We start from the raw sequence: 24,878 nt of genomic DNA on the forward strand, positions 1-24,878 counted from the left end.
CTATCAAATCCAATTTCCTCCGATCCATACCACCCCTTCCCTCCCTCCCTCCCTCCCTCAGTCCTGCAGGGGAGGCCTGTTCTTGTGCATTTGTCAAAGTGAAACATGTAGAGGCGGCGAGAAGGAGTGAGGCAAAGAAAGAGATGGATGGCTGAAGAAGTGTCGCTGATGTGTACTGGACCGCTCACGCTGCCTGACAGAGACCTGACAAAGCCTTTGCCAGCTTTCAGAACACAGATCAACCGTTGTTAAAGCAGTTGCATATGTGGGAGTGATATTTTGATAAAATTCAAATGTATCTGTTTTCCTGACAAGTTGAATATGTCAAGTGTTTAAATCAGAAACTACGGTGACACAACTGACAGTAATCACATCAATTTATTCTTTATAAACGCTGCATGATGCTACAAGAGTACATTTTGTAAAAAGTGTCATTTTTTTTAGGGGGGGGGTCTCATATGGTCTATTGTGAGAACATTTACTAAAGTGGAATATCCTCTTTCAATTGTGGAGGGAAGCATCTTGTTGGGAGGAGCCTGAGTGGTCAGACAGACGTCAGCGGACTGTATTGATTGCTGCATTTTCTCTCTGTCTGTGTTCCTGCGTGGGGATAATGTGATTGTTGTCCAGGCATGGCTCGGACTGGCTGGCTGAGTCAGACTGACAGTCAGAATCATCTTCAGATCTGCTGATGGTTCTCAGATCTAATAGAAGGCAAGACCGTGTTTTAGAAAAAACCTGTTCATGCACAAATGGTAATTTCAGTGTAATTGTGGGGGATCTGGAGAGGGACAGCACGTACGATACAGCTAGTATTCCGACGAGGAAGATGTGACTCAGGGTAGCTCTTACTCACTGGTCTTCCATCCCTGCTCTCTTACAAAGACATCTCTCTAAGGAAACCGATAAAGAGGGGAGCACATGATGCACCTCTATGCACTCAGAAAAATACATAAACAAAGATGCAGTTCTGATCTTTTAGCCTGTGAGTATGTAGCTAGGCAAGCGAGACACGGATGTGTGTCTAATTGTGCAGCCCCAGCACAATATATCCTGACAGTCTGCATGGCGACAGAGGCCTGCAGACCCGACACCTGAGAGCCCAGACCAGGGCCAAGGAGTCTGGGATTGCTATCTGCGGGCTCCTCAGGGGGAAAAGCAGACTTGCAAGAGTGCATATCAATCACACTGGCACTTGCTTTCGAAGACTCAGTCAAATAGGAAATTGATAAAGTAATTGTTGCTTTGCACCTTTTACCTTTACCGTGTCTTATTTCTTCAGCTACATATTTGCTTTGTTGTAAAATGCGTGGATATACCAGAGCATTAAAAAAAGTTTTTACTTTTAGATCTCCAAAGAACTTTTTTTTACGTGTCTGATTGTCTGTACCTTCTATGTTAAGCCTGAATTATGGTTCTGTGTTTAAATCAACATAGAGCCTACGCCGTTGTCGTGACGCCATCGTGAACCCTTTGGACTTCTCCGTCACTCCATTTCTCTGCGGTGCCGTACTCCCCGCAAGCGCTAGTTGATACGTTTTTTAGCTTCCGGCTTTTCCGGTCACAGTGAATCAAAGAGATAAGGACAACTATTGTGCATAAAACCAAAACAATCCCCCAAAAAAAATCACACGAAGAAAAGAGCGCTGAAAGTTCACGACTGCTTCACGAACCAGAACCGGAAATGCGTTGCTACCAAGCGAACCAATCACAGCCCTCTCGGTCTGCGTTGGGTCTGCGTCGCCTCGACGCGTAGTTACATTTTTTGGGAGGTGCACGTCAGGCCACGGCGTAGGCTACGGAGAGACTCCTGCGTAGCCGCGTACCCTACGGCGTAGGTTTAACGCAGAATCATAATTCAGCCTTTAGAATCCATGAACCAACCACGAAGGCTTTCAATGGTCCTAATATAACAGAATAAACTGCTGTCCTCTGAGACCTGTCAAATGAAACGGGGAGAATTTCAGCAACAGCAGGCTGCTGCTGATGAGCTGTCTGGAGATTGTGACCCCGCAGTGAAGCCTGGGGGATTATTGTGTTGCTCTAATCTGGAATCAGCCAGTGAAGACACTTATCTGCTGTTAGGCAATGTAGCATTAGCATTGTTTATTGCTAAAGAGGAGAATATACACAGCTTTATATGCTATATGACATTGTTTCTATCTTTTTAAAAGAGTGAAATCCAAGGTTTGGATTTTGTTTATTCAAGCTCGCTGGAGGGATCCAGCATTAAATCGTAAATTACACATTTTCTGAGTATTTGTTTACATTTCGCTCCAAATAATTTGTAGTCAGCTAAACACAGACTTCCGAGCCATGAGAGGTGCATCGGATATGAGGTGTGCAGCTGCCCTGCCAATACGCACAACCCCAACAGACTGAGCTGTTGGGCTACTGTGAAGTTCAGCAGACAACAAATCAGATTATCCACATAATCTGTCCACGGTTTTGCTGTTTCCATCCTGTGTGAATCTCCCAGTCTGTCATCAAGCTCGTAACAGTTCTCTGTAAGAAGCTAAAACCTCAAAAGTACCCGCAGTCCTCGTTTATGTAAACTTCTGCTTGTTGACAGTGTCTTTCCTGTTAAGTGAATCTAAAGTGGCACTCCTTTTTTCTTTTTTTTCCTCTAACATGACTACACATGCTCTGGATTGCAGGTAGCTCCTCAGTGGAATGATAAGTTTTTTTCCATTATTATTAATCAGCTTCACCGTTTTTGCCAGACACAAGTTGCTGCTTGCTCCTCTCTAATGTTAAAGGAAATAATATTTCAGTTATTTTTCTTGGCATCATGTAAAAAAACTAAAATTATACTGGTGGATAATTGCTGTTGATGTATTTATATCTTCCTGACTGATCATTGGCTTTGATGTTTGCTTTATATCGCTGCGCTTTACTTGCTTCAGCTGATTATGAATTTTTGCTTCCGGGGGAGACCAAAACAAAAAAAGCCTTAAAAACAATGTAAGTTTTTGTTGTAGGTGGCTGGTTGCGTCTCTTCCACCTACGCTCACATGCGACATCAAAAAGTCAGTCAACAGTGCAAACTCGCGAGGGGATTCGCAGGTTCACACTAGGAAAACAGCTGCTCTGTGAACGGTGACAGAAAACTTCCTGGGTGGGGCTCTAGTTCACCCCTTGTCCTCCGACCAGCATGCAGGAAAAAGAAAAAAAGAAAAAGCACACATTTCCGAAGCCCATAACTCCGATAATTCAGCAGCAGTGCAAGAGAATAAAGAGCTTGAAAATGAGTCGCTGCAATGTGTGCACACTTTCTCTTCTTTTAGTCGACAATAATCTACAAACGTATCTGTTTGAGTTTGCTTTCACCTGATTGGAGGAAGGTGTAGGCATCCTTTGTTACTGACCCAATCAACCTTACAGACTTTTATATTTAATTACAGCTGAGTAAGAGCAGCGCGCTGAATTATTAACAGGAAACTGGGTTTATTTTTAGCAGGCGGGTCTCTTCTCTGACAGTCTCCATTGGTGCGCGTCGGATGATGAAACCCGTTTGCAACCTCAGATCTTCTTTCAGAACTTTACTATGAAGTTTACAGAAGTAAAGCTCATGGGGGAAGTGCTCATTGGGGACGGCTGGGTTTGCCGCCTCCAGCGGATTCGGCCCTCCGTCGTTTGCTTCTTAATTGGTTTGGTTTACACAATTGCAAGCAAATTCAGTTGGGTGAAATCCCCAACTTAGCCCACTGTGTAGTTGTGCTCCAAACACAGAAGACTTTGTTCCTGTCAAAACCGGATGAGCAAATGATTTAAATCCTCCTTTTGTTCTGGGTTGACTGATCTGGCACCCACACCTCAGGACTCAACCCCCCCTCCCCACCACCACACACACACACACACACACACACACACACACACACACACCACACACACACCAGCCATCAACCCCCGAGGGGCTTTTGACACACCCTGTTTAAAGTTATATTTCTGTCCAACAAAGCCTCCGTTGTGTGTTTCAATGTGGCGTGAGACATTCGTGAAACTCCTGGCGACTGAGAGCGCTACACCCAAGCCACACAAAAGACAACTTCCCCCTCCTGTCACGAGGGCGGTGGGCTTTCCCTCCGTCAGGCCGCGCGGCACATCTCCACGTTCGGATGACAGATGGGCCGTATGCGTGTCGTGTCGGATTGTGTTCGGGGCGGGGCGAAGGCGAGATGAAGTCGGAATCACCCTCAACTTGCTTCGTCTTTGATTCAGTGACACTCAGATGTTCTGCTGATCTCTGATGTGTCTCGCTAGTTAGATTTACAAAGTGGCCTCTGATAAAGACAAGGGGGGTGTTGTCAGATTATATTGTCCTTATGGCAGGGATCCCCCCCCGTCTCTGATAAGCCAGATAACCTACTTGTTGACTGTCTTTGAGCGGATTGATCTTTCTTCCTCTTCCACCTCCTCTCTCATGCATCAGCTTCCAGCCAGCCTACATAGCATATTAAGCTCCACCCATTTATTCAAGTTTGCAAGCAGAGAATGCATTTTTTTTTTCACCCTTCTGGTTTTCTTTGCCTTCTTGACAAATGGCAGTCGCAGTGCTGGATTACGCATGTGTCCTTCCCTGTGAACTGAATAACAGCTTAGAGAAACACGGAAATGGAAAGCTAGACCTGAACACATCAATTACGACAAAGGTGAGAATATCTTGCCTTCTCAGTCTCCTCTTCTTTTTGTCTGTGTCAGATAGCTGTCTTTATCTCTTCCTCTCATCCTTCCTCCTCCTTGGCTGCCTCCAGTGCTCCTTCTGTCTATTTCTCCTCATCACTCCGCCCCCCCACCCCCTCGACGGCGCGTTGGAGCCGGTAGCAGGTACAGCGGGAGCCCATTAGTGCAGAGCCACGCTCTGATTGGATAAACTGGAGAAACCGGGAGACTGCCTCTGAATAATTGATGTGCATTGTGTGCAGACGCTGGACAAGGGGAAGAGACAGATCAGAGAGCAAGGGAGGAAAAAGAAACGAGGGAAAAAGGAGAGGCGCGGGGAAGAGGAAAGGAAGAGAGTGAGCAGAGTAAGGGATATGTGCAGAGAGTGAGAGTGATAAGGCGCTGGCAGGAGGCTTGCAAGCAGCAAAAGCTCTGAGAGTTGCCACTGGCCTCTGTGGGAACTGGAGCGTTTGTGACACTTGAGTCTTTTCTCTGCGCTATGAAGGAAATGAGATGAGATGTGCAGGGTCTTTGCTTGGCTCTGGGTAAGTGTGAGAGTGTGTGTTTGAACGTGACTGCTCACCACGTGTACGTGTGTCTTTGCAGAACATCATCCGAGTGTGTTCTCATGCATGCGGCAGCTTCAGGAGTAACTACAGACCAACCAGGCAACTGATTTAGGTCTCAGGTGACAAACTGAATTTGCAGCAACTGATTCATGCTTCTTTGGTTTTTTTTCTTCCTTTCTTTCATTTTAACTTTGTGTGTCTGGCTCGTCTGGTGTGCCAGTTGTGACTGTAGTCTAAAGCCCCGGCCGCTCACTCAGGACAGGATCAGGACAGATCAGCTGACCATAGACTGACCTACATGCTGTTCTGTTATGAGGTTATTCTGTTTGGGTTTTTGTCTGTGTGCAAGCATACATGCATACTTCAGCTTATTGAATTTTTGGCTTCTTCTCTCCTTGTTTCCAAAAGGTTAAATCTGATGCTGTGCTTACTTTTATTTTGGTCTTGATTTCAGAATTCAAACATGGACAAGTTTTAAAAGTTGCTGACCTGTTCTTAAAGCTCGGGCGTGTTGTCTTGTCCACTCATTAGTTTGGGGGGGGAGTGAGGGGTTAGTGTGATCATGAAAGTACAATGCAGTTTGATTAGTCCACAGACAGGTGGGCTTTCTAAATCTCTGAGTGATGTTGAAAACTGTTTGATCATTTTAATTGTATCTCTAATAAGGGAAACAGTTTGAGTGAGTAAAGGGCATTCAGGCTATAAAACTAGATGATGCTGCCGCCATTCAATCAGCGTTTAACCTTAAAACTGACATGTTAATGAGCAGCGGGCTCCTGCAGACCCCACTACAGTCTTCAGCTGACCTGTGTAAAGAGCGGTATGACTTCCAGTTAGCTATTGTGAAGCTGCAGCACTTCCTGTTAGCCCGTGCAGAGTGTTAACCACCAAAACCATCTGCATCCTCAACCTCACAGCCACCCGCAGCCGCCACCGCCACACCCCCCCCTTCAGCCTTCCTGCTTTCTCTCCAGTGCCTTGTTTGTATCGCTTATTCCTCTCACTATGAGGCCCTCCTGTACTCGGAATACTTCCCATCAGACTGTTTAGTGACTCACCGGTGACATTTGACATTAGATTGTGTGTGCACTGCTGCCTACATTCGTTTGTACAGTTTGTTTCTGCTTTTTCTGTGAATCATTGCCATGCTTGACACACCCTCTTCCCCCTTCCTCCTTCTAACCGAGAGTAGGTGGCCTGCCGGAGTCGCGTTAGATTTGTCTGCTTGAGTGTTGAGGAAGGAATTTGTAACAAGCTGATGGCAAGTATTGATAACAGTGAGGGAGGAGCTCTCAGAGCCTCAGGTCAAATAGCCTGGTTGGAGGATCTGTTTCAGGAAGCTTTTCCAGATCTCATCCCTTACGAATTGAATCATTGCTTCAGGGAAAAAAAGTGGACGCCCTGTTAGAAATCTACTTGTCAAAGAGTCACCTATTAAAAGTACAGTAACTGCTTCTCAATCATTGGCTTCCTTTTTTTTTTTTAAAGAAGTATCCATTCAAATCTCAGAGCTTTTGTTTGTGTTTTCTACCTTTTTTAATAGTTTCATTGAAGGAACAGCAGAGTGAGAGGAAGTAGCTGTCTGGCTATAATTAAGCATTTGATATTTACTAGTTCCCCTCCAGTGGTGTGGAGCTGCACGTGGCTGATAAGAGCAGTTCACTCACAGCTTGCTGCTCTCTGATGTTCTCTATGTTCTCTACAGCCAACATGAGGTGCTTTACTGTATAAGCTCATCTTCACAAAGCCCAGACACTGACTGACTGTTTGTTTACTCATTACCACAGACTTCACTTTCCATTTTTTTCTTTCCTGTTTCGGTATGTTTGCTTGTGCCCTCAATTCTGTGCACCTGTTTACTTTGACATGGCTTTACATGATAACTAGGTTTATTTGCTTTATTAAAGCCCGTTTTAGACACACGCTGATTTTCATTAATCTTGTGAGAACGGAAAGTGTCCGTATCCTGTGTAAATTCCCCCCTCAACGCTTCTCTGTAATTGGTTCAAACTGATGCAGTCGCAATAACAAACACACACACACACACAGCGAATGGCAATTTGACTTATTACCAGCCGTTCAGAGGAATCTGACAAATCACGTTATTAAATAACAGAGCTGTCGAAAAGTTCTTCCATGGTTTTACAGATGATAATTCACTGCAGCAACAAGTGGTTTTGTTTCGAAGCGTCTCGCCCCACGAACAAGAGAAAATGTTTTTAAAAGCTTTTGAGCTGCAGCTTCTGCTATCCGTCTAATTTTATATCTACGATTTTATACCTTTTATATCAATGCAGTGCTCTTAGCTTGATATGTTTTCTCTTTTTGTTTTTTTTTAATGGCAAACAGCATGTTGCTAAGATAAAACTGTAGCTTGATGAGGACTAAGGCACCTAGTTTGAAGTAAATTATCAAGTTTAAAAAATTATACTCTTGCATCAATTAATTAAAATCTTCCTAAGTATAATTCAGATTTTTTTAAATAAATCTAAACGTGTGTAAAAAGTATATTTTTAGTTATTTGCATCCCCCTTTGCTGTTTTGAACAACCACTGTACGTCTGGCTTTTGACATTTTGTAGCAAGAAAATGGTGAAATGGTGAAATGGTGAAATGAAATCAAATTGAATAAACCATCAATGCTGCAAATCTCTTGATTTGAAAAGAATTTTACTTGATTAAATAGTGAGTGTTTTGATTAAATAGGATCATTGTGATTGTTGAACAGTCACATAAGTTTAAGGGCCAGGAGTACAACCCAACGTCATCACTGTAACCAAAAAGGCAAAGTAGGAAAATGAAAGCAGGCAGTGGATCATACAGGAACTATCTGAATTAGGCAGAAAAATTACACTAGAAACTGTTTTGATCATCTATAAATGGTTTACATTGTTTTTTTCAACATAATGATTGGCTCTTTTTCTTACATTATGTGGATTTTGCATTTAAATTAATTTCATATTATTCAAAATAGACTGTTTCAGTGTGTTTACATTCTGACAAAAGTTCTAAAATTGCAATCAAGACCGTCTTAAACATTGATAAATACACTTAAATGCCTATTAACTAATGCACGAAAGAGATTTCTTTTTCTTTTTTTAGGCTAATTCTTCCCTCTGACATAATAACACACAGAGTGTGTTTTTTCTGTCTCAGTCTCTGTTGCTGTGACTGTAAATGACCCCACATAACACATAAAGCTGATTTTTATTTTTTATTTTTGCTGGCCTTTTGCAACATTTTCCACTGGAGCTCCAACATGTTGCACCTCTGGTCAACACTAGGCTTCATACTGCATTCTGTTTGGTGTTAATGCTGATTCTTCTACCTCTGTCCCCTTTAAAAATGTGCAATTTGAACCCCACAGAAACCAGCACCTGCAGGAGATGTCAGAGTGACTCAGGTAGAGCTACCCTCCCTTCTGGGCTGCAGCATCTCTTTGGCTTGTGACCCACACACGCATCCCGGGGAGGAGGGGATCCGCCCGCTCCCTCCATCTCCACCTGTCCTCCATGTAGCATCCATCCATCCTCTCCTCCCTCTGTCTGTCCTCATATCTGGTGTGCCGCCAGTGGTTGTGGATGGAATTCAGTTAAATCAGCCAGATGTGAAAACAGCACTATTTTTCCAGTGCAAGTTTAAAGAAAAAGAGGAAAAAAAAAAGTGGGGAAAATTGAAAGTTATTTCAAGGCAAAAATAAGACAAAATAGCACATTTTGAGTTTCGGATTTGGTATATTCTAATTCATATGAAATGGTTCTGGTTGAGTGTGATTTCTGATAGAACAGTCTGTCAGCAGGGCATGTATGTGTTGTTCTGCCTCGAAGCAGTTGAGACTAAAGCCCATTTGATATGCTCTAGTCTTAGAAGAAGTTGGCTTAACAGAGAGGGGGAAGGAAGGGGGATATCATTGACTGCTTAAATGGCTTCCATTACACTTCAGCAAAAAGCATGACTGTTTTTTTTTATTTCAAAGGATTTTATATCCCCTCCATATATTCTTTCTTTGCATAATATTCTGTGCCCACACAGCACAGATTTACCTGCCAATGTTATATAGACCTCTACTTATGATATCTATTATGAATTGCTTCTTTTTATCATCCCACACATTGTCTCAGAAGGCTTCTTTGTCTGGTGCTGCAGTGTTCATGCTCTGAAAGTGTCATTTTTCATGTAGTAGTTTCTTCTTTGTTTATGTTGTTATGGAAAAAGAAAACTACAGTGGAGTTGCCTGCATGCACGGTGTTGCACATCTAAATCAAAACCTTGTGCAAACGTTGACAGACGGTCCCTGTTTCCCATGTGTGCGTTTCCTCTGTATGTCAGACTGGTTAAATCCTTTGCAAAGACTTTGGTTTGGAATTTTCTGCAAACGGAGCTGGTTAGCGACGTAACCGAGCCTCCACGCATACACTTTGCAGTTGGGACTATCGATACCAAACCAAAGCTCAAGTTCAAGAAAAAGGTCCAGAGTGCTCCGATAAAAACAGCCACAGATCCTCAGCTGTTTTTGCAGTTATACTTTGAAATTAAACTCTTATCTGGTTTCACAGCCACTTTGAAGCCGTCTTTCTCTTGGATGTGACGCGAAAAATGTTGCTGTTTTTGATAGTACACATAATTAGGCACATTACATTTGTGGTGGTTCATTTCTTGTCTTTTGAGAAGTAAATCAGGCATTTATATTGAAACTGACTAGGTTGCTTGGGTTGGTTTTCAAAAACAACAGTGAAGTGTGAGATCTCTGTTGTGCAAGAGGGTCAGTGAACTTTATCACACTAGTTTGTTGCTATTTATAGTTGTGGCATACTAGCAAAGCATGTTTCACTTTATTATCTTGAACTGGTTTTATATTCCACGTAATCACTCTTATAAGACTTAAAATGCTATGTTGTACCGTCCTCTCCTGCATGCCTGAAGGAACTGAAGTTTGTTGCACATTTAAAACAGGTCAGCGTTTAAGTTGGCTCACTATTGTGCAGCGGACTGATTTGCTGTATGTTAGGACGCAGACGTGTCGAATATTTACAAACTGCCATGATTTGTCTGGCAAATGACAAGCTTTGTAGCAGAAGGCTTCTTTTTTTTTTACCACACGCAGACACACACAGATGCTCGCACGCACTCAGCACTATCAGAGTTCATGGTAATTAGCATTTAGGTTTCCTTGTAAAAAGGACTTGTACTAACACTCTGTCATTAGTTAATGGGCTGGCAGCGTGCTACCAGTGATCTCCTCCTCTCTGTCTCCCTCTCTGCTTCTCACGGAGGGGTTGAGGTGAGGTGAGAATGAGCCGGAGCTCCTGCTATCAGTCAGCCGCACGGCATTAAATACAGCTTGAGTGTGGAGGACCCATATGTCCCAGATGTCATTACTGGGCATTACTCAATTAAAAGCCCCAGCTTCTAAGAAATGGAGCTGGTTGAAGAGGGATTCTACAGAGCTTCCTGAGTATATCAGCTTATGTCCTGCTGTCCCTGCAGAGCAGGACAGAAGAGCAGGCCGCTTGTTAAAGAAATGGTCTGTGTCCAGACTCGTGTCAGTGAAGCCAGTGAAAAGCCCTCAACGCAGTACAGCAGTTCTACATGAGCTGCAGAGGCTCGCAAGTCACCGCTGTGTGTCACTCAGTTAGCAATAACTGCTGTTAATCGGCTATTGTACATGTGAATCTTTAAAACTGTTTCTTTTGATGAAAACATTAATGCACATCGATGCCTCTGCTTGCATTTTTTTTCCAGTCTGAATAGCGAGATTAGCCTAGATAGAGTCTTTCATTGGATTTCTATGGACTCAGCAGCATCTTCTCTCGAGGATGGGGAAATACCCCCGCTTAATGGATGCTGGAGCTACAGTGCAGTTTGTGTTTAAAAATACACCACGGCCGTGTCACTGCCAGGTACCTTCACTGAACAAGCTCGCACAGGTAGAGACACTTGTGTTCGAGTAGGCAGCAAGAACTAGAATGATCCTGACTGGCTTTACCCCACATACTGTAACAACCCAGCTGAGTTTCTTGTGCCTTCACATGCAGTTTGAATGTCAAACTCAGAGTGCAAAACTATCATTTTTATACTTTTTTTTAGGGGTGGGTATTGCCAAGGACCTCACGATACAATACACATCACGATACCTGAGTCACGATACGATACGATATTGCGATATCCAAATTTTGCGATATATTGCGATATATAAAGTTTGCTGAAAACTGTAAAAAGCTTTATGGATCTTAAAATCCGAGTTGCACGTTCATCAGATTATAGTGACAATTCATGGGACAAACTGAGTCAAAACAATGTTTTATTATAACTATACAAGCTAAAGTTACAACATATTTGTATATGTTTTTCATATTATTTACATCATATGAAATTAACATTAAATTTAGTATGAGGTTGCTTTAATTATGTGGCAAATGATAATAAACACAAGAAAGATGGGTACTAAAACCAAGGACAGGCACAGTGATCAGTCAGTATAGATATAAATCCATAAATAAATAAACCTCTGTCCATTATTTTTCATTTTTTAAGGACAGGCAATTGTGTTATATAAAAAATAAATTATAAAATGAAATAAAACGTGAAATAAAACCTGAGCTCAGTGCAGGGCCCTCCCAGGGTTGGTAGAGAGTGGCAATGCCCAGGACTGTCACTTAGGTAGGAGCACTGGGTGATATAATGGGAAAAAATCAGGGATAAAAAATATTTAGAAAAAAAAAAAAATCGATATTCAAATTTTGAATATCGATATTGAATCAGCTGGAAAAGTATCGCGATATATTGCCATATCGATATTTTTGCCCACCCCTACTTTTTTTATACTTTCATCATGAAATCAGTTGCTATTTTATGATATGAATCGAACTTGCAGAGAAGAAGGCTTTTGTTGGACGTCCCTGCATTTTTGCGTTTTAAATTTCCATCGAAGCTGCGGCTGTGAAGACATTATAGAGGTAAAAGCTTTAACAAAGGGTCCGTGAGTAGTTGACCTTGGCCCGTCTCCATCAGGCTGCTGTTAGCGCCTTCATTAAAAAGTGTATGATTTAACACTAAGGCTTTGGTGTAAATTAAATGGGAATAAATGCAAAGATGAAATAGAGGTAATTAGATGGAAACCTTGGCTTTATATTCTCATACATTTGTTCTCTTGATGGCGTCAGCGCCTCGACTGCACCATTATTGACATAAACAGAACCCCTTGATGAAGAAAGGTAGTGAAGATGAGAGGAATGTCGACATGTGAGGGTTTGTTCGGGGATGCTGGTATGATATTATGTTATGATGGCAGCGTTATGTACACTTTTTAAAGTTGAGCCAAATATTTGTGACGGTCAGGGTAGACCTTGCTCTCTCTTTTGGATCATTTCTGGCCTGTGAGATTCAGCAGCTCATTGCCACTCTCGTGTGATAAGAAACCTGCTCTCTGTCCACCTATATCTAACTCGGCGTGACTTGTGATCGAAGCATTGAGTTTAAATGGTAGGTTTCCTGTTGAAGAGACGTCCTTCTGAGTGGAGGTGGTGATTTAGTGTGGCGATAAACCCTCTGTAATGGAAGGGTGGAATAATTCCTCTTTAACTAGGAGGGTTGGCTCTCTACACCCTCCTGAAGACAATGCTGCAGCGCCGCTTGTCTTTCTTGATTCCTTTCCCTTTGTTTCCCCCATTCACTCCTTTTCCTTTTTTCTTTGTAAATAGCCACTTTTCATATCAGATGCTAATCATTCAACAGCAAAAAAAAAAGCTTTTCTGTACTTAAAATATCAAATTGCACATGCTGTAGATGGGACATCTCAGTGCCGACTGCCAAAATTCAAATGCAGTTTCAGTTTCAGAGTAATAAGATTGCCTGTTTTTTTGTTTTTTTTTCTTTCCTGTTTAGTTAATTTAGAAACCAGATCTCGTACGGTAGAACTTAACAACGCATAACACATTTCTCATTTCACTCTCATGACTGTAGAGCCATCGCTTGGGGATAAGATGTACATTTGAACCGCTAAACTGGAACAATTAGTTTTTAAAATCTTTTCAATCTGGATGCAGAAACCTGAAAATAGCATCTTATATTATTTATTAAGCAGCAAACCTGGTGAGACCTTTCTGTTTGGTTGAAAAGATGTTCGACAAAACAACTTTCTCCTATCAAGAGGCACAAAGCTGAAGGATTATTACTTACTAAGTAGTAATAATTATAATGAAAAGTAGTATTTGCATTATCTTTGGCGAAACACGGAGAACATCTCCACTGTTGTCTTGATGGACAGGACGAGAAGGGTTAAGCCGTCTGAGTATACCTTGGAGATATAAAAAGACATGACAGAGAGTAAAGTGGTGCTGCTGAATAGAGGAAGTGAAGGAGAGTGAAGCTATCACTATTCTTGCTTCCTACATTGATCTTATCTGCAACCCCAGTCGCTCTGTCTCCGTCTGCATCTTGAGCTCCATTTCTGCCTCTCGGTGGCAGAAAGAACCGGGAGGTCCCTTTTGCTGCAGATTGATTTCAGTCTTCATTTCACGCTGCAGGTAGATATGATGTGATATAACGCTTGTGAAATCCAAACAGCCAAAACGATCAATGTCAGTTCTGTAGCATTACGCTGCCCCCTGGAGGATTTGCAAACAAGCGCTCCGTTCTGCACAGCAGTATCCGGACTCATGTTGGGATGAAAGTGTTTATTTCAAGCGAGCATCTAAAAACAAACTTTTTATTTTGTTTTATTTTTTCTCTGTGTTCACACATAGGACCATAAACATGCACTTAATGAAGCCCCAGTGAATCAGCGAAAGGGTAATGCGTGTGCATAAACCCGTGTGTCATTGTGTTTTCCTTGCAGCCCTGCTGTCATCGTGGTGCGAGGAGCTGGGCCGTCTCCTCCTGCTGCGTCACCAGAAGAACAGGCAGAACGAACCGCAGGGAAAAGTCCCCATGCAGCCCAGCATGAACAGCATGAAGCCTGGCCTCACGCACAGGTCGGTGAGACGCCTGAGACGTGCAGTGTGTTCCTGTCAGGTTGAATCAAGTCACCGGCTGTCCTTCAACAGTCACATACTCACTTTAGTACTTTAGTAGTAAAATAGTACTTGCTTTTGCCTAAATGAGGCATAAATGTTTAGTCTTTAGTGAGAATTTATGAAGAATTCACTTCAATTTAGTACCTGACGAAGGCTTTTCATTGTTTTGAGAAGAGTCGGCGTCACTGTAAGTGGTGTTGAAGGCATTCAGGGTGGAGGGATGAACCAACGGAGATGTGAAGTAATGTTTTCGGAGAACATTGTGTGCTCATGCCTCTCTTCCTCTTGAAGAAATCCTGGAGTTAGCCCAAGAGTCCTGTTTGCCTCTGCTGAGGATCTTGGGGGAATTTTGTGCCTTTGTGAGGAAATATTGAACATGTCGTCCGTTCCAAGAGTTAGCCTCTTTAGTGAAAACAAGCTGCTGTCCAAAAACAGCAGTTCCTTCCCTCTCCACTGGCCACTTGCCTCTCCCCATGAGGATTTAATGTGTTTATTATATATTGCAGACTCTCATATTTTAGCCTTGTGTTTGTTTTAAATCGGAGTACTAAACATTCCAGCTGCAGTTTTCCCTTGCACTTCCAAAAACTTTTCAACAACTGAAAGAATTTATCGCTTTTCCTTTTTACTAGTGTGTATGTGCGCGCGTGTCTGCGTGTGGAAAGGAAACTCCTTATCATGTCATTTGGAGCGTTTTACTGCGTCCATTAGCAGATAATTTGGCTCAAAATGGGATTTGAAATTGAGCACTAGGCATTTGAAATTAGCTAACATTTTGGCACGAAGAAGTCATTCAGAACTTTCAGTGACACATATTTTTATTTTAATCTACTTCCCAGTGATGGATCCTTTCCTTATGACTCAGTCCCCTGGCAGCAAAACACTAACCAGCCCCCTGGGTCATTGTCTGTGGTTACAACGGTGTGGGGTGTAACTAATACGTCCCAGAGTCAGGTATGTCCATGCATGAAAAGCAGCCTCATTGCCACGCTCCACTCTGCCTAATTTTAAGAAAATATGTTTCTGATTTTTTTGTGTTTTCATTCCTGTGTTTGGTGCTTTCTTCTTTGCAGGTGCTGTGTAACCCCATGGCAAACAGCAATAACCACATGAATCCAGGGGGTAACCCCATGGGATCGGGTATTCCCGGCAGCGCAGCGGGGCTCAGTTCACCCCAGTTCAACGCTCAACAGCAACAGTTCCCGAACAAAGGAGGATCCAACCAGTCGTACATGCAGCAGGGCATGTACGGCAGGCCTGGCTACCCTGGAGGTCCTGGGGGATACAGTGGAAGGTAAGATACACACACACACACACACACACAGACTTAAAGCCAGGAAAGACATTTGTTTTATTTATTGTACCATACCTTTTCATTTGTATCCCACCTTGGTGCCTTCAGCCATCGAGGCTTGTAGTTATAAACTTGCGTCATGGAGTTACGTGCATCTATGCATGCAACAGTGTTCACACCACACGGGACAAAATTGCCTTCAGGGCTTTCCTGCCAGACGGCAGTAAGGAGTTTTCTAAGTGCTGTGAAAGACTCTGTTTAAGCCCTCACCCATGATTATGTTTGTTTTTGTCTTTAACCTATCCAAGGAATTTTCATCCCTAAAAATGACCAAACTGTGCCTGGAAAGTGAAAAAAATTCAGATTTATTTTCTTATTTTTCTGGGTGGAGGTTTTGCATTTGAACCATTTGTCTACCTTCCTGAAGCTTCTCTACTTAACTGAATTTCTGCTGGAAAGCCCTGAATGCAAACGTCTTCCACTTCCATGATTTATAGAACTGTGGAGCTGAGAGACGATGGAGCCGTGTGTAAACGGTCAAAGAGTTTTGAACAGAATCAGTACTCGCCCATTTGCAAAAACACTATTTGACTTCAAAATAATTGATGAAATGCGTATTCTGGTTCTTTTAAATAATTTTCCACAGTTACTCTGGAGGCCCAAATGCCCCACCAGGAGGTATGGGAATGACCACCCACTCACGTCCTCCCGGTGACTTCACCCCGCCAGCTGCTGCCGCTGCAGCTGCGGCTGTTGCTGCTGCTGCTGCCACGGCGACGGCTACTGCAACAGCCACAGTGGCGGCTCTACAGGAAACACAGAATAAAGATATGAACCAGTATGGACAGGTACAGCACACGCTTCCTTTTAGAGTTGTAATCACTTAACAAATACATGCCGAATCCTGAACATCAGCTTACCTGCCAGAGAACCTAAATAATCGTTTTTTTTTTTTTTTTTCTAAACAAAAAACACTCCAACATTTGGTTTTCCACCAGATGTGTCCATCGTTCCAAATGGGCCCTGCTCCACCCTACAACAGCCAGTTCATGAATCAGCCGGGCCCACGAGGCCCCCCTGGAGGTATGAATCCAGCCAGCATGGGTTCAGCCATGAACAACCCCAGTATGAGCGGGCCTCCGATGGGCATGAACCCGTCTCGAACCCCCGGCATGGGACCTTTCGGGGCTCACGGCCAAAGGATGCCTCAGCAAGGGTACCCGGGAGTGCCTCGGCAGGGGATGCCCATGCAGGGGATAAAGAGGCCATATTCTGGAGAGGTAAGGAAGGGTTGAAAAGAAATAAAGCAGTCTAAAAATGATGTTTAAGTTAGTGCTTGAATATTTTCCTCTAACTTTCCTGATCCAGGGAAGTTATGGGGGTCCGCAGTACGGCCCCAACAGCCAGTTCCAGCCACAGCAAGGCCAGTATCCCACGTCAAACGCATCCAGGCCGCTGCCTTCACCTAACTACCCCACTCAGAGGATGCCAGGGCAGCAGGGCCAGGGCCAGTACCCCCCTGGTATGCCCATGGGACAGTATTACAAGGTCAGTTTCTCCGCATTTCTCCGTACATAAAACACGTTTTAGAGAAAAGTGTATTCATGTCTGGCAACTAGGGATGGGCGGTATGGACTAAAAAATGTATCACGATAATTTCTGGCATTTATCCCGATAACGATAAAAATGACGATAAAAAAAATACCAATTCAACTCCACGTTTTTAACTATAAATCTCACAACACATTCAGTCTTTGGAGCCCCCAAATCACTGCTCTAAAAGAATACTAAATACTACTAAACTACACCAATTAAATTGAATGAATAAAAACCAATTAAATGATGTTACACAAAAACGTCATCAACGGGAATTGATCTTTCTTTCTTTCTTTCTTTCTTTCTTTCTTTCTTTCTTTCTTTCTTTCTTTCTTTCTTTCTTTCTTTCTTTCTTTCTTTCTTTCTTTCTTTCTTTCTTTCTTTCTTTCTTTCTTTCTTTCTTTCTTTCTTTCTTTCAGGCTCATATCTTTCTTTCTTTCTTTCTTTCAGGCTCATATCTATCTTTCTTTCTTTCTTTCAGGCTCATTTCCTTCCTTCCTTCCTTCCTTCCTTCCTTCCTTCCTTCCTTCCTTCCTTCCTTCCTTCCTTCCTTCCTTCCTTCCTTCCTTCCTTCCTTCCTTCCTTCCTTCCTTCCTTCCTTCCTTCCTTCCTTCACGCACACGTACGTTGTGCGTGGATTTAACACAGAACCATAAATCAGCTTTACACAAAAACGTCATCAACAGGAATTTATCGTTTTTACCGCGAGATGACAAATTCTTACCGTGGGGAATTTTTTTGACGGTTTATCATGAACAGTAAAATATCGCCCATTCCTACTGGCAACGCACCAAAATATATCAGACAGTCATTGCTTTTTATTTCCATTACAGCAAGAACCCTTCAATGGTCAGAACACCAACTTCTCTGGAGGTGGATACTCCTACGGCCAAGGCAACGGGGTATGTTTTCACTTCCCATCCACAGAGGAAGAGTTCAGTTTCAGCTGCAGCGTGCCAACATTTCTGTGCCTAATTTAATCCGGTCATGTATGCGAAACTCATTCAACAGATGTTTTAATTATCGCACCATTTACTGCTTTTAACAGCCCCCCAGGCCTGGTAACTACCCCCACTCCCCAGTCCCTGGGAATCCAACACCCCCTATGACCCCAGGAAGTAGCATTCCTCCATATCTGTCGCCAAACCAGGATGTGAAGCCCCCGTTTCCACCTGACATGAAACAAAATCTGACAGCACTTCCGCCCCCTCCAAGTAAGTCTCCCAGTGGCTTTGAAGCAACTGGTGCACACGCTGCAGTTGTCTGTTGTCGTCCTTGTAGTCCTTTTGGACTTCTGGTGAGTTTGATCTTAACTTGTTTCTTGTCCCCCTAGGTAACCCCAACGAGGAGCTGCGGCTGACGTTCCCAGTCAGGGACGGCGTTGTGCTGGAGCCGTTCCGCCTCGAGCACAACCTGGCCGTGAGTAACCACGTTTTCCACCTGCGGCCCTCCGTCCACCAGACCCTCATGTGGAGGTACGAACATCGCCGTTACTCATTTATCCAAACGTTGCTACCGTATTTTCCGCACTATAAGGCGCACCTTCAATAAATGACATATTTTAAAACTGTTTCCATATATAAGGCGCACCGCATTATAAGGCACTACAGTAGAGGCTGGGGTTACGTTCTGCATCCATTAGACCAAGGGTCGGCAACCCGTGGCTCCGGAGCCTCTTTCATCCTTATACTGCGGCTCCGAGTGGCTTGGGAAAATAAATTACAAAAAAAACTAAGTATTTAATTGAAGTGTATTTTATTTGCGTTAGTTCTTTAATATTTTAGTTCTAAATTGGAAGATTATTGTGATCTTGACATATAAGAGTAAATATATTTTATTGTTTTTCGTCGCTCAAAATAAACGTCATACTCACAAAAGCCGGTATACCCGACAAAACGCCATCCATTCGTTACGACTTTCAACCCCAGCAAGGCCAAGTATGGAGAAATGTAAGAAAAGAAAAATATCTGAAGAAAATCGAACATTCAATGATGCCTGGGCAGATTCATTTGCATTTACCTCTGATGAGAGTGGCCTACCAGTATGCCTAATTTGTGGAGAAAAACTGTAACAATAAACGGTAAAATGTTGCAAGACATTTCAACAATAAACACAGGGCCTTTGCTCAATATTGATCCATATATAAGGCGCACTGGATTATAATGCGCATGGTCAGCTTTTGAAAAAATTGAAGGCTTTTAGGTGCCCCTTATAGTGCGGAAAATACGGTACTTCAAAGAGACTGGTCTCCAGTGTCCCTGATGGTCGTCCCCGATGGTTGTCCCCCCGTTCTCCTTCTAGGTCAGACCTGGAGCTGCAGTTTAAGTGCTACCACCATGAAGACAGGCAGATGAACACCAACTGGCCTGCGTCCGTCCAGGTCAGCGTCAACGCCACACCCCTTACCATCGAGAGGGGGGATAACAAAACCTCCCACAAACCCCTGCACCTCAAGCACGTGTGCCAACCAGGGAGGAACACCATCCAAATCACAGTTACCGCCTGCTGCTGTGTGAGTAAACATCACACCACCAGTGATGAAACTTCAACTATTTCATTTTGAAGAGCTTGGAAGTACATGTGCAAGAGTACCCGTGGGGTTCAGACGACAGCGCTAATTCTGTTTGTCCTTATGCTTTTGTGTTGCTTTGCAGTCCCACCTGTTTGTGCTTCAGCTGGTCCACAGACCATCTGTGCGCTCCGTCCTCCAGGGCCTCCTGAAGAAGAGGCTTCTTCCCGCGGAACACTGCATCACCAAGAGTACGGCTCATTTAAGTCTCTCCGCGCGGTTCATTTGTGTATCTCAATTCCACGGGCTCACACCTGTTTCTCTTTGCGGCTCTGCTTTTAACATAGTTCTCAGACAACACCTGTGGACGCTCACAAAGTCATTCATTCCCTTCTTCTGCAGTTAAGAGGAACTTCAGCAGTGTGGCAGCGTCGGCAGGCAACGCCACTCTCAACGGGGAGGACGGCGTGGAGCAGACGGCCATTAAAGTGTCGCTGAAATGTCCCATTACCTTCCGACGCATCCAGCTACCCGCGCGAGGGCACGACTGCAAACATGTGCAGGTTTGTTCTGCTTTAAAGGGGCCAACAAAAACAAAAACACCCGTCAAGTGGCAGTCTCTGTCACATTTCCCAGCAAACTGACTCATGTTTTTTTTTTTTTTCTCTCTCTCGCAGTGCTTTGACTTGGAGTCCTACTTGCAGCTCAACTGTGAGCGGGGGACATGGAGGTGTCCTGTGTGCAAGTAAGGGAAAACAAACAGTTCTTTTCTGAGGATGTGAAAATGGATTTATTAAGAATGAGTCTAATTGATTTCTATCTCCTTCTCAGTAAAACAGCGTTACTAGAAGGTCTGGAGGTGGACCAGTACATGTGGGGAATCCTCAATGCCATCCAAAAGTACGTTTCTTCTTCATTAGTGTGAATCTATGATGTCAAAGATGAAACTAACACGATATACTGTCTCTTCCAACAGCTCAGAGTTTGAGGAAGTCACTATAGACCCCACGTGTAGCTGGCGACCTGTCCCCATCAAATCTGAGCTGCACATCAAAGAGGACCCTGACGGGCCGCTGCCCAAGCGCTTTAAGACCATGAGCCCGAGTCAGATGACCATGCCCAACGTGATGGACATGATTGCTCAGCTGGGCCCAGGACCCGGCCCCGGACCAGGTCCAAGCCCCTACCCGCCTCACCCTGGTCAGCATGCCAGCGGCAACGGGGGAGACTACCCTGGACCAGGTAATGACACGCAGCCAGCGGCTCACTGAGGAATAACTAAGCAGTCAGCTCATCGCTGACTAGAGCTGTTGTGCATTTTACTGCCAAAACTATTGATGTGATTTGAGTACTTTAAACAAAGAAATAGCATTGAATATTAATACGATGTAGGGCTGGGCGATATGGACCAAAAGTCATGTCTCGATATTTTCTAGCTGAATGGCGATACTCGATATATATATTGATATTTTTTCTGTGCCATAATTGGGGTTTCCCCCAAAGCATTATAGCATAGCATTGTTAGCTGTTAGCTATTAGCTTCATTTTTTTCTGAGGCAAACCCTTAAAAAAACAGTCAGTTTTAATACAAAGCCTCGTGCCAAATGTCACACAGGTTCCTTTATTAACAGAGGTCTGCGCAATATCAAAATGTATAAAACAAATAAAATAAAAATAAAATGCCTGCATATATAGAATAAAAATGCTTCTTGAATAAAATAAAACAAATATCCCTTTCTTGCATAACAACTAAATTAAAATGCACTGTGCAATTAATACAATGTAGACAGTAACAGGCAGACTTTTCCACTGAGGTTGACAGTTGTGCAAATAACAAAACATTTGTGCAAATCTCAAATAAAACATTCAAGTCAATTTGTCACAAAATAAGCTATATCAAAATCATTAAAAAAAAAAAAAAAAAAAAATTTAAATCGATATAAACGATATTGTCTCGTACCATTTCGCGTTTGAAAATAAATCGATATATATTAAAATCTCGATATGTCGCCCAGCCCTAATACGATATATGCTTTACAGAATTAAAAAATAGGAGCTGATATGTACGGTAACCACTTTACAGTATATCTATTGCTGAGATAGAAAGGATGCTTTCAAAACATGTCAGGAAAGCCCAGCTGCAGTTAGCCTTTGTCACAAGAAGTCTTTCCTCTTTTCCTTCCTCAAGGCAACAGCTACCATAGCCAAGGGAGCTTTGACTTCCCTCATGGGAACCCCTCTGGTGGAGTGGGAGCAGGAGGCGGAGGAGGTCCTCCCATGAACGACTTCATCCACGGCCCCCAGCTCTCCCACCCCCCGGACGGACCTGCCGGCCTCCTGGCCCAGGACAAACCTCTCAGCCACGGCATGAACGATGCAGTACGTACAATAAGTTTGCAAAGCTGCTTGCTGTTATGTCGGTGAATGTTTTTATTTATTTATTTATTCCCTGTGACAACTGAGCAGGCCTAAATTAACATTCTGCTTGCTCCAACATATATATTTCATATCTAAATTAGCCGTGCAGCATATTTAATTACTTGGTTTGGAAGAGGGAAAGTCTGCAGACAAAGTGAGCGTGACTGGGCCAGCATGTGTGCTTGGTCACACTCGCGTGCTCATGTCACAGTAAAATGTTGCAGCTGCACATGTCTGCCGATCACAGCTTCCATGTAGAAGGCCTGTTCCATATTATTCACGCTGGAAGTCATTTCGCCCCCGCCCCTCCCCCCTTAACACTCTCCTTCCCTCTCTGTGTCTTTCACACTGCGCCTTTACCTCCCTTTTCACTCGTTTTCTCTTGCTTTCTGTTTGCATCTTGCACCTGCAGATGTGTCATTCAGATCAGTCCCATAGCTCCATGCAGCAGAGCTTGCATGCGTCTCCCCACCCCGGCAACCAAGCAGGGCTGCCTTTACATCACAGTGGCCAGTCAGGGCAGCCCTTGCATCACAGTGGCCAATCATCGCAGCCGCCTCGCCAGCCGCAGCCGCAGCCTCAGCACCCCGGGCAGAACAGTCACGCCCCCGGCGATCTGAACTTTAACCCCTCCTCAGATGGCCAGATGGGTCAGGGGGCCCAGGATATGCCTGAACCCTCCCTGGATGTAAGTGTGCTCGCTTTGGGTGCCACGATGCTCCCTGTTAACAGCTAACATTGTCTGCTACAGCTGCTTTCATCTCTTTTGCCGTGTGTGCTCTTTTAATGTTTGACCCTCAAATTCCTTCTGAAGAGCGATAGCTATGTTTACACATAAACTGCCGTCAATCCCTTGATTTATAAACGTGTTACCAATCACTGTTCTTTTTTGTGTGTTTCTGCTTTTCATCCACAGCTGCTTCCGGAGCTGGCCAATCCAGAAGAGTTACTGTCATACCTGGACCCTCCCGACCTCCCCGCAAACAGCAACGATGACTTACTCTCCCTTTTTGAGAACAACTAACCCCCCCGTCCCCCCGCCCCGCTTGCCATCCAACCACCCTTCACCCCCCACGAACCCTCTAGTATCTGAAGGAGTCGTGATGTGCTTGACTGTCCGTCCACGGGCGACCTGCTGACAAGACTTTAAGCAGCTCCATGTGCTCACGCATGTACTGTCAGTGCACAGATGGTGTGTTTTGCAACAGAGCTCAGCTGTGCGTCAACTGCAGGAAAGGAAGCTGGTCGCCGTTCATCCCTGCACTCCCGTTTATTTCTCTGCAAAGATTCCACAAACCAGTTCCACCACTTTCGGCTCAAACTGCACCACTTACAGCCATGGCGGTGGCCAATAATACATACATATATATATATATATATATATATATATATATATATATATATATATATATATATATATACATATTATATATATATATATATATATATATATATATATATATATATATATATATATATATATATATATATATATATATATATATATATATATATATATATATGACTTTGTGACTTTTCAGTTGAAACTGTGCAGCTAGAATCATTAAATATATCAACACAGGAGACAGGAGCACCAGGAAAAGTGTTGTAGCTTTGTTTTTTTAATATAATCTTCCTTTTTGAAAAAAAAAGAGAAAAAAAAAAAGTTGGACAGAAAACCATTGTGATCTAAGAGTGTTTTTATGCTCTTTGAAATGTGTTCTTCCATATCTTTGGCGCATGCCATGCCCTTTGCCCTGTCAGACTTCCGTGTGTGTGTATGTGTGTGTGTGTGTGTGTTTTTTTACATGTGAGACAGTTGAATAACTGGAACTCATCTGATTTAGAGCACTGAAAGGATGTGCTATATTGTCCTTGAGGGTCAGCAGAGGAAAGTGTGTGTGTGTGTGTGTGTGTGTGTGTGTGTCTGTTTACACGTTCTTTTTTGTTTGCCTGTGAGCGTATGAAAAAGACTGCGGGGAGACCAACTCTGAGACAGAGGAGGGAAGAATAACAGCAGAAAGCAGAGCTGTGTCAGCTCTCCTTCTACAGCCGCTGTGCAGTTCTTCTTCTAACATTTCACTTTCACTTTTCCTCTTTGAGTTCAGCACTACTTTGATCACAAGTGCATGTGTGCCAACTGCTCCTGTTTTATTTGTCCAGCCTAGATGTGCTCGATCAATATAACCGCTTGTCTACATATTATTTATTTCAATCCATAATTGTTTTTCTTTTAGACTTTTGTGGGTTTTTTTAATGTTCCACATTGAAATCAATCAGATACACATCACAACAGTTTTGTCCTTTTTCTTAACAGTTTAATCTCTGTATTATGTTTGTGTAACATCATCTTAGAGAAGCTTTTATGCCACTGTATTTTACAAAGAAAAAACCCCATCTGTTTAAATGTTCTGACTTGTCTTCTGTCATTCTGCCGCTGTTGAACTGCATCCTTCTTGGGGAAGGATCCTGGAGCATGATCCAGCGGTGTTTCCATAGCTGTTGTATATGTATATTTATATGTATACATATCTTTTGTCTATATACAGTACAGACCAAAAGTTTGGACACACCTTCTCATTCAAACAAATGGAGAAGTGTGTCCAAACTTTTGGTCTGTACTGTATATGTGTGTGTGTGTGTGTGTATGTATGTATGTATGTATGTATACATTTGTGAATACATTGACTGTCCAGTACTGTACCCAACTAATACCGACATTTACGTGGTACTGTTTGTCTGTTGAGGACTACACCTGCACATACACACACATACACACACACACAGTCCCTGACAAACTTTGTGATCAAAATGTAC

General features: G+C 43.2%; 1 protein-coding gene across 9 annotated transcripts in view; it reads left to right on the forward strand.

Moving 5' to 3' along the window:
• The window catches only part of zmiz1a (zinc finger, MIZ-type containing 1a), a 103,248-nt gene extending 79,809 nt beyond the window's left edge, over window positions 1–23,439 (forward strand). For 2 of the 9 annotated variants that reach the window (XM_061745109.1, XM_061745110.1), the window contains 19 exons: window positions 8,598–8,633; window positions 14,067–14,202; window positions 15,084–15,198; window positions 15,318–15,538; window positions 16,185–16,386; window positions 16,537–16,818; window positions 16,907–17,086; window positions 17,968–18,036; window positions 18,183–18,348; window positions 18,468–18,609; window positions 19,436–19,646; window positions 19,789–19,894; window positions 20,046–20,206; window positions 20,321–20,388; window positions 20,475–20,543; window positions 20,620–20,885; window positions 21,832–22,022; window positions 22,474–22,749; window positions 22,978–23,439. In XM_061745109.1, coding sequence (XP_061601093.1) covers window positions 8,598–8,633; window positions 14,067–14,202; window positions 15,084–15,198; window positions 15,318–15,538; window positions 16,185–16,386; window positions 16,537–16,818; window positions 16,907–17,086; window positions 17,968–18,036; window positions 18,183–18,348; window positions 18,468–18,609; window positions 19,436–19,646; window positions 19,789–19,894; window positions 20,046–20,206; window positions 20,321–20,388; window positions 20,475–20,543; window positions 20,620–20,885; window positions 21,832–22,022; window positions 22,474–22,749; window positions 22,978–23,085 — 3,005 coding nt within the window. In that variant the 3' untranslated portion in view covers window positions 23,086–23,439. The other 7 variants (XM_061745115.1, XM_061745113.1, XM_061745116.1 and 4 more) reach the window with 7 other exon arrangements.
• The last annotated feature ends 1,439 nt before the right edge of the window (window positions 23,440–24,878 follow it).

The sequence above is a fragment of the Cololabis saira genome, chromosome 17 (genome assembly GCF_033807715.1).
Source record: "Cololabis saira isolate AMF1-May2022 chromosome 17, fColSai1.1, whole genome shotgun sequence".
NCBI lineage: Eukaryota > Metazoa > Chordata > Actinopteri > Beloniformes > Belonidae > Cololabis > Cololabis saira.